The sequence below is a fragment of the Phyllosticta citriasiana genome (assembly GCF_038021145.1).
Source record: "Phyllosticta citriasiana strain CBS 120426 chromosome Unknown IWZ02scaffold_19, whole genome shotgun sequence".
NCBI lineage: Eukaryota > Fungi > Ascomycota > Dothideomycetes > Botryosphaeriales > Phyllostictaceae > Phyllosticta > Phyllosticta citriasiana.
In genome coordinates, this window is record NW_027117296.1 from 492,712 (window position 1) to 502,363 (window position 9,652).

At 52.0% G+C, this 9,652-nt stretch overlaps 3 protein-coding genes and 1 non-coding gene across 4 annotated transcripts; 3 read left to right on the forward strand and 1 right to left on the reverse strand.

The window, feature by feature from the left end:
- Positions 1 to 767: 767 nt before the first annotated feature.
- On the forward strand, positions 768 to 1,181 carry IWZ02DRAFT_464429 (uncharacterized protein; the record flags this gene model as incomplete). The annotated part of the gene is made up of 2 exons (XM_066768401.1): positions 768 to 943; positions 1,020 to 1,181. The coding sequence occupies 2 exons, from the start codon at positions 768 to 770 to the stop codon at positions 1,108 to 1,110; spliced, it is 267 nt and encodes an 88-aa protein (XP_066618186.1). The 3' UTR covers positions 1,111 to 1,181.
- Positions 1,182 to 4,409: 3,228 nt separating this feature from the next.
- IWZ02DRAFT_386343 (uncharacterized protein) lies at positions 4,410 to 5,224 on the forward strand (the record flags this gene model as incomplete). Its single annotated transcript, XM_066765463.1, has 2 exons — positions 4,410 to 4,489; positions 4,540 to 5,224. The coding sequence occupies 2 exons, from the start codon at positions 4,410 to 4,412 to the stop codon at positions 5,222 to 5,224; spliced, it is 765 nt and encodes a 254-aa protein (XP_066618187.1).
- Positions 5,225 to 6,512: 1,288 nt separating this feature from the next.
- Positions 6,513 to 8,536, forward strand: IWZ02DRAFT_464437 (uncharacterized protein). The gene is made up of 2 exons (XM_066768402.1): positions 6,513 to 6,918; positions 6,966 to 8,536. Exon 2 carries the CDS (start codon positions 6,966 to 6,968, stop codon positions 8,247 to 8,249), a length of 1,284 nt encoding a protein of 427 aa, XP_066618188.1. The 5' UTR covers positions 6,513 to 6,918; the 3' UTR covers positions 8,250 to 8,536.
- An 820-nt stretch (positions 8,537 to 9,356) lies between these two features.
- Positions 9,357 to 9,439, reverse strand: IWZ02DRAFT_t125. The gene has a single exon. It is a non-coding gene; the product is annotated as a tRNA-Glu (tRNA).
- Positions 9,440 to 9,652: the final 213 nt, after the last annotated feature.

Here is a 9,652-nt window from a genome sequence, read left to right on the forward strand (position 1 = left end):
ACTTTGGTCAACCTCTCACATTCCAACGAGCGCTGGTCGGTGCCATTTCATCGTTACCAGATCCTGCAGCCTCGCAAATCCATTCTCATCGACACACGAGCGCAGTGCCATTTTCCAGGGGACCAACACGCGATTGAAGCTATGTTCGGTATATACCGGTGTCCCCGTACCCCTGAATTCAGTCTGCGCGCACTGCCACTCGACCCAAAAGACACAACATCACAAATAGTGGTCTGGAACATGGCGATTGCCAGAGGCTAACGGAGGGCAAGCCAATGCGAGATGCAACGTCTATGACCACGCCCAGATTGACACCTCCTTGGCACCGGTCGGTCGGCCAAAGCCGCATTCACGGCGAGACATCAATACTGACCACCATCGAGGACTTGGCCATGTCTGAATCTATAAAGCTGCCCGCGAGGTCCTGCAATGATAATGGCCAACGCATCAAGCTCATTACAGCAGTCCTACACTCTCAAGCTTCTCCGCTCACTCTTGCTACCAGCTTTGTCGACATGGTCCTCAAGTTGTTTCTTGTCTTTGCCATGTGCAACATCTTGGCCAGTGCTGCTGCCTTGCCGGGCGCGGAAAAGCTGCGCTACGCAATGCCTGAATCGCCTGCTTTTACCATTGCCGAAGGTCAGCCATTTTGCAGTCTTTCGGCTTGAAAACTCGGAGCACTTAACACTGACGGGACTTTAGAAACTTCCTCCCATGTTACCCCTTCATCTCTTGTTGTCCCGTCCTCTCGATCCATGATTGGAATGATGCTTGCTGCTCAAGTAGCGGTAACTCCGACCTCAACCAACAGAATCCTTGCCGTCACCCCCAAGTCCAGGACTACGACGTCTAAGTCCTCTAAGATCACTACCGGGTCGGAGGATTGCATCGAGCAGTTCGTCTGTATAGACTACATTAACACTTGCGGAATGCGATACGGAGGGTAAGTCAATCACTAATGCCTTAACATCAACGTTCAATCCTCTATCTGCGAAGATTGGGCTGACGGAAAAATGCAGCTGCCACGATATCTGCAAACCGACTTCGTACACAGACCCTGGCTGTCCCAAGACGAAGAGACCTTGCTTCCGTCCTGGCGCCTGCATTTGATCATACTCAGCATCGCTACACTTGCCAACGATGAGCGGCGACTTCAGTTCTCTTTGTACATAGTTGCGGTGATACACTTGCTCCGGGAGACCGCAGAGACGACTGCTTCGCTTCTTGCCCCGTAGGCACAGAAACATATTGGTCACGAACTCACTTTAGTCAAGATCCGAAATGAATTACGCTTCCTTAGTCGGCGTTTTACATCTCCTGTGAACCCTAAGTAATGAACATGCCGGAACTTTTGAAGCACCGAGGAGGGTTGCTCGACTTGTTCAGTTTAAAGACACGCAACGCGGCGATGCTCCATCATCAAAGACTTGCTCGTCCCGTCTGCAAGTAATGCTCACCATCAATATCTCTAATTGCCATGATGTCAGGTACAAGCAGGAACAAGCCATCGCCAAGATACCTAAGCATATTTCATGGTAACACTGATCTCATTGCACAATTGGCGGCTCCGGCACCACCTCCGCGATGCGATAGATCACTTAGATAGAGTCATGGTGGTCTGCACAGTCGCGCTCCCCAACTGCTAAGCGCTGAGCACGGATGGCAAACACGGCCAGGGTGGATGCAGGAACCAGCTTACCATCTCCACTTCAAAAAAATCGCCTGATGTGACCAGCTTGCATACACCCCAGCCATGCTGCGCAGGAGGGACCAGGGTACGCGTGCGTGTATAATGATTCCCAACCTCACCTTTTTTGCTCTGAAAATTTTCCCTGCTGCAGCAGACCCGGACGCATGTCGAGGTCCTGTCCGTCGAGCTGGAGATTGGCTTGTTTCGCTGGCAGCAGTTCTTTCCTAATTCCATCTTCACCGCATGATTCGGATCTGGCTCAGTTCCGTAGACCGAGCCGCGAGGGGGGAGAATCGGATGTCTTTCGAACGAGTCGCTCCCTTGTGTTCGTCTTACCCTTTGGGGTTAGCGTGGAATCTGATGCCTGATGCTGGATGCCTGATGTCTCGTAAGGCATCAACCTCGGCGAAGCCACGGATGAGGTTATGGCTGGCTGTAAGGCTGCCTCTCTCAACACCACACTGTCAGTTGGCCGTGCCAATGCTGTATCGCAGCTTGACTTCCAAAACGATTTTTTTGTCGATGGAGAACCTGTGCTTGCTTCTCGGGCTCTTGCAACGACGATGGTCGAGTGCTTGCGACCGTAGCACCGCGGCTGCACCCGCAGACCGAGCGACCTCTTCGACCGACTTGCGTCGCCAGCTCGTAGCGACCGTGCGTCAGCATCTCCTCTAGCAAACTTCGGTAGTCATCTTCATTGGGCATATTACACCATCAATTGCGAGACGACATTCGAATTACCCGACCGAAACGCCAACAGAGCGACCGCGGTCGATGTCGGTAAATGGAAATTCGGGAGCACACAAAACAACGGAAACAATCTGCTGGAGTGGGATGGCAGACTGGCATAGATCGAAGCTCAATGTTGAAAGAGATACGAATGATGGGTCAGGCTGGTAGATTGCGCAGTGTTTGCAACCTCCAGCGCCTAGCCTGCGCCATCGCTCACGCTGGCGTCGGAGGATGATGGTCAGAAGCCTGTCTCCTCAAGCATCTAAGGTTCAGGCATGAGCGCGAGGCTTCTTTCAACCGCACATCCCGGCCGTGCTGACTGCAGACACAGGAACTGTCGCGAGCGACCGTTGCGAACCCACTGTCCTGCCCCGACCGCTCGACCGAGATCCTGTTGCGTCGACCGCTCAACGTTTCGGATACGTTCTCGTACAGGTGGAAGTCCGGTGGCAAAACCATTGGGCTCTGGACTAAAGGCAAAAGCGTGGGACAGAGGCTTGTAATAGTGTCTCGTTGCTGCGCAGCGCATAGCGAAGCATGCGCATGAGGACTGCGAAAAGCTACATGTTTGGACTCCTCAGCAGGCGCTGCCCCAAGGCGCTGCCGAGGGCTGTACAGCACACCTACGGCCGCAGAATCGCCCTACAAGGCAGAAGGTCAGCACTGGGTCCCGCGCTGCCGCGGCTCCTCGCGACGGACCGACGGAAGCAGCCCTATCGACTCCCAGTCTTTCTGGGATTCCCACAGTATCAACCTGAAGGGGCACCGTACTCGCTGGGAAAGCCTGGAGGGACGCTTCGTTGCAGCTGTATTGTCACATGACAATATAGTCATGGGCATGTCGCGCTGTTCAACTCGGAATTCCATGAGTCGAGCCTCTAGCTCTTGCGAATGACAGCCTCAATGCAATTACCACTGGCTTTCCGCGCTCAGCTTTGGTATGTGCAAGTACCGCAGGGCTGCGGAGGAGCCAGTGTGAAATCAGCATGGAGGCCAAAACAAATTGCGAACTACTGCAGTCATGGTGAGTCTAAGAGAGAAGTGCCAGAAAGGACTTGAAAATGTTGGGCCGTCGCTTACTACCAACTGATGCGCAGGTAAGCAGTTTTCCTCCTTGGCAGGTCGGGTTCGGTACAAAATGTGCATCGAATTCCTACGACATCCTCAAGCTGGTGGTCTGGCTGACGCGATGAGACGGGCTCGCGTGCTTGGTACTCGACGTCAACGCATGAGGACCGGCGTTGTTGATTCCGTACGTTACAAGCTGATGAGATCGACTTGAACTAGCTACCGTGCTTGCACATCCTGTAGGCTCGTTATTGTCTGAATTGGAGGGAAATTTTCGCTGATCTTTCACTTAGATCCTGCTTCGAAGTGTGGAAGCTTTCGAAGACGTTTTTGGCTTTTCGGTCGCTGACTTTACGACTCGCCCCGCCAACATTCGAAATATCACGTGACTTGGCCATTCGACTCTAGAAGATGTTATCTCAGCGAAGATGAGGGCGTGACGCCATTGTCACGCATCGTTGGTTCTATAAAAGGAAATCAATGCCCAACGCGACGTTCGGACTAGAGAGCGCGTCTCAATGGCATCGCATTGCACCGAGGATGGTTGGATTTCGAAACACTGCGCTGACATGTCCCGTACGCCAGTCAAGCCGCAGAGGGCGGTACGCTGCAGCGCAGCGGGCTCCTAGACTAGAGTCAGCGCGGCCCGCGATCCGCTACTGGATGAACAACGTTGAGCCCGGCAGAAAGCATGCCGCCTTGTCGGGAGATTATGGCTGATGGCGGACGGGACGCTTCCTCATACACTATTCCTCGGCTGGGCATGTGAGGCGGGAAGCATCGTGCTGCACGTGAGAAGTTACCCCATTTCAGACAGCTGTTGAAATAGATGGCGACACGCTCGTGGGAGAAAATAGCCATCGATACAGTGTCACAATTACCATTATCCTTCAACCAATTCAGCGTTCACAGCAGAATCATGGAAGCCATCACCCAAGCCGTCATCAATTACTCCAAGCTGGAGCTCAGCTTTGTCAGAATCACAAAGGCAACCCCCGAGTACGTGTAATTGACAAATCTGTTCTCTGCCTGTCGCTAACGAGTCTCAGGACATTCAACATCTACATCGAATGCAAGATTTCAGGGACTGGGCCCGTCAGCGCCACCATGGCCGGCATGCAGGTCGACTTGGTCGGACCCGCCGGTGCATTTGGAAAGCTCCAGTTGCCCACGGTCAAAACTTCTGGCAGCAGCACCGCATTGACGATTGAAGACCAAACGGTCAAGATCACCGACTTTGAGGCATTCAACGCGTTCGTCAAGGCCCTGATCCAAGACAAGGACATCACTCTGCACCTCAAGAACGGCCACACGACTCTCAAGGCTTTGGCAATGACCAACAAGGTCGTGTACGAGAAGCCGATTGAGATGAAGGGCATGAACGGCCCGCAGACGCGCATCGAGAAGACCGAGATCACCGGCAGCGACTCGTTTACTAACCACCTCGTCACTGAGAACCCATCGCCATTCGAGATTGACCTCGGCGAGGCAATCTTCGACATCCAAAACGCCAGCGGCGAAGCCATTGGGACGGTCCAAGGTCCCCTGCACATTACTCGCGGCAAGGCGCAGTTCACCATGAGCGGCAAAATCAACAAGGGTGTCAGCGCCGGTTCTGGAGAGGGCTTCTTCGTCGGCACCGGCTCCGTCACCGACAGCTGGGCGAAGGAGACGAATAAATATGTCAAGGCTCCGGTGCAGCTTACGCCTGAGCTTATGAACTTGGCCAAGTAATGAAGGACTTTCACGAGCAACATGCGAATAGCCCAGCGGCGTCTAATATACCAACTTTTCTTGCCTCATTCATTACTTGCGCCAACTCTCGCCTCTTCCGTCTAGTGATCTGTTGTTTCGCTGTCGCACGTCGAGTGTAACTGCTTCGCCACTGCGCACGCTTTACCCATGCCGTGCAGACTTTGGCTATAAGGGCCGGCCTGTTGCGGCTTGCCGTACTCGTATACTGCTCGAACGAGACGCGACACATGAGAGTATCTCAGGGCGGATCTTGAACGATGTACATCAAGAACTAATGGCAGTCTCCATAGCGAAGTGACGTGTTTCCGGCAGGACAGCGAGTTCACCGTCCACTGGCACCTGCAGCTGTCCAACAAGAGAGCGTGCCGAATGACAAACTCGCGACAGTTGACAAGTCAACAAAAAGCCGAAAATGTACGCGTACTGGCCAAGCAGATCTAATCTTGACGTTATGGCGCACCGCTCCAACGCTTCGACAAGCTGCGGCAGCTCTGAACATCGCTTGACTGCGCTGCCTCACCGCAAGAGCTCTTTTATAAGGTACTTGGAGCATTTGCGAAGCTGTCGCGGAAGGCCTCTGGAAGGCGCAGCCGACAGCAGAGCGCAGAGGTGGACGCAGACTCAGCGCTTGGCGACTCGAGCTGCTGCCCGCGGTACCAAGACGCCACCCACTTACCGCGGACAACTCTGCGCAGCCTTTAAGAAGCCTCGATTCGTGCTCGCAGGCCTTACTTTGTTTGGATCTCCGTCCGCGACGTTTTTGTTGGCCGTCGTCGCATTGCGTGCACGACGTCTCCAAGCAAGCAATGAAACCCGGGCAGCGAAACTCTCTACGGTCGCATTTTCCAAAAATCGCATGTTTTGTCAGGCCAGTGCCACAGTGTTTTAAATAAAGTCCCGAGGAACTCTTCCGCGGTCGCCACAAGCGGAATTCTGACTAGTGGTGTACTTTCGTTGAAGTGTGTCTTTCTGGTCGCGACCGCCACGACTTCACGATCTCGCCAGAGATTGCGTTCGCTGGGCTTCATCAGGCTCACATTGGAATTGTTATTGATCAAGGCCAGCTCCCTGGTCTTTGCGGATGGGCCACAATGCCTTTGTTGCCTTGAAAGGCGTCAGTGAAGCGCCGCCGTTGCGCTGCCGACTAAAGCACCTGGGTCAGCAAGAATCGCTCGGCGACTCGCGACACCGTCAGACAAGAATAGGAGCTTCATCTCGAATGTTCCGCAAGAATCGTGAGGTCATGCCTATCTTTCGTGGGCGGCGAGAGAGCGCAGACCTTGCCCTGGCGATGTCGCTTTCGGATGAGTAACAACTTACGAAATTCGCAATGGATTAATGTTTCCTCCGCTTTGCAGTTTGTCCTTTCATGGAATATGACGGCTTGAGCTACTTCTACTTGCGCTTTCTTCTTCTAGAAGCCGTTCGTTGTCCACGTCCAGGTCGTTCTTACCACAAACTTCACCTGCATCGGCCCCGACGCACGCAAGGAGGACCTCCAAACCTTTGGGCTTCTGCCAAAGAACAACATCAACATCGGAGTAAACTATCACAGCGCTTTCTGGGATATTTGCTTCTTGGGTGTCCATTCCTTTTGCTGTATTCACTTGAGTCAAACTGGCCAACTCATCTTTCGTTACTTTGAACTAAACCGTCCGCAACGTTGTTCGATCGTAGGCCGTCCCAGCAATTTCAAACGGCCGTAACTCACTTCTGTCAGATGTCCTTCAGCTTTCCAATTCCTACCTTCAAGCTCGGCATGGACCTTGCCTGCGATTCGTGGCCCATCAACTCTTCGCTCACGGACCATTTTCCTTCGACCATCAACAACTTTTGCCTGATTGCAGAGTCTCCAGGCATCTCTCCGATTCGTGACATTATCATGGCGCCGCCGTCGACGACCACGGGCGAGAAGTATTCTCGGTGGATGACAATCTACCTGCCATGCCTTTTCATGGTCACGGTCGTCCTCACAATACATTACGCACAAAGGCCTCGATACACGAACCATCTCTGGAAACTACCGCTCGAGCTTTTTCTGATCGTGAACACATTCCAAGACCAGGCCAGCGCCCTCTGTCTTTGGATTTGTCGCTACGAATTGGTCAATCGAAATGAGTGGGAGATGGCTGCGCCAGATGTTCAAGACGAGGTTTTGGACAGGCTCCGAAATGACAATTTCCCAAAACTCTGCGAAAGAGAAAGGAGAATGAGGGTTTTCACTATGGATGAACCGTCTAAGCTCGTCTGCTCGGGATGTAGAGTTCTACACCATCGGAGTCTTTTCTCCCCCGGACAGTTGCGAGCCAAGCCAGAGAGGAGATTGTGCCTGGGGACTGAGGGTGCTATCCGGGTGTGTAAACACAAAGCCTACAAACGTGAGCAGCTTCGGCAGAGAATGCATCTATCGACCGCGCCCGTCGAGCTCTGCGACTCTCCAGATCACGATCCGAAATACGTCGCGAGGGCAGCGCCGCTCCTTCACCATAAATGCCACAACACTGGGGACCTGGCCTGTTGCAGCATATGCGTCATCGAAACCACGACGGTTCTCTTCGAAGGCAGTGGAAACAAGGTTTTCATGATCCCCGAGTTAGTTAAAACCTTCAAGCACCACAATTACCGACTGTGTCCTCATCTACTGGTTTCCGACGATGCTGCCATTAAAATGCTCTTCCCCTTCGCATACACTTTCTTCGGAATGTGGGAGGGTTATGACCGCGCACGTGCGTTCTGCTCCAAACCACACTGCGGTACCACATTTTCGATTTCGGTAGAAAGACCTCGCAGGACCGCACCCGTAGAACACACAGCGCGGCGCGGGTTTTCATCGAATCCGCACAACCGGGAAAGCGTTTTTGCGGTCATTCTTCACGTCCGAAAGACCTTTGGCAATCTCGAAGATGCCACGGATCCTGACTGGGTCAGCCAACTGCAGGAGACGCAGTGGATTCGCTTTGGAAAATCGTCTGATTGTCTAGTCTGCAAGCATGAGACGTGGTAGATATAGCGGAGCGAAACAACCTTCGGCATTTCAGAGGCGTCCGGAGCGTAGGTCAATTAGAAAGGACGGGATTTTTCATCCTTTTGTTTTGGTCTTGGAACTGTCGAAAAAGAGTGCGTCGGTACCGAGCATGGCGTTTGATGGCTTGTTTCTTTGCGCAGTGGTTTTGGAGATCCATCTATCTGTCGATGGAGTTCAATTGGCATTGGTTCTTCGTGCTTTAGATGCGTGCGGATAGAATGGAGATGGAGGCAGAAGTAATCGATGAATAGAGCTCGATCACCAAATCTGATGCCAAAACTGCATGGTGTGAGCAAGACAAGACAAGTTGATTGAGCTTGTACACGGTGAGATGGCGGTATTCACGACGCTTCAGAGGCGGCGTAAATGAGATCTAGACCGAAAGGGATAATGTGTATTTGAGATAGGACGGCCAGCAGTTGAAAGCCTTTTTCATACCGTAGGCCATGTCTTGCGAGCGCAATTGCCATAAATAATTGCACGACGGACCGTGGAGATGAAAACTTAGTTGGCGGCGAGGAAAGGCGAGATGCAATAGCGATAAAGTAGAGAAACCGCTGGAGAATTGGAATAGCTAGTTCATTAAGCAGGATTTGAGAGCAAGATGGGTTAAACTTCTTACACTACGCGAGTAAGCCGTCACGTACGTGCCTTAGTGCTTTTCCTCATCTTGCACCGTTAGAACTAACATTCATTCTAGTTACTTCACTGACTATAAGCCACTCGTTGCTATGACCGAGAAATGTGTGTATCTTTGCTCATTTCACTTTGTGCATGATGTATTTTTAATGTAGTAATGCTTTTCAACTTAGTCTATATCTAAAATAATGTCGCTGAGCCCATTACTTTCTCTTCTAAAACACGTGGCACGCTCGTTGTCACGCTCGACCACTATAAAGACGAATAAAAAAGGAGGCGGTTCTAGTAGTCAGGCCGTGGGGAATGCCACCTACGCGCGTGAAAGCCTCTGTAACTGCGCTTCGTCCGATATCGTCGCCCGTATTAACTTGGATCGGGTAGAGTTCCCTGGTATTCAAAGCATGCTCTGCGATACCTCACAACGAGGAAAACAAAATAAAAAGAAATTTCCATCACCGGGAATTGAACCCGGGCCTTGCCGGAACTTGTATGATGAAAGCGGCAAATCCTAGCCACTAGACCATGATGGATGTCGATATGGGCTAAGGGGACATTTGCATTTATAAATTTAATTTTTAACACTGTCTTCCGCACGGTTAATTGATTGATTGATTGATTGATTGATTGATTGATTGATTAATTAATTAATTGATTGTTTTACGTCTTGCTGGAGCCATAGGCTATCTAAGACGGAGCTATCTATAGGGGATGCCGCATACGTTTATAAGGTGAGTAGGGATGCC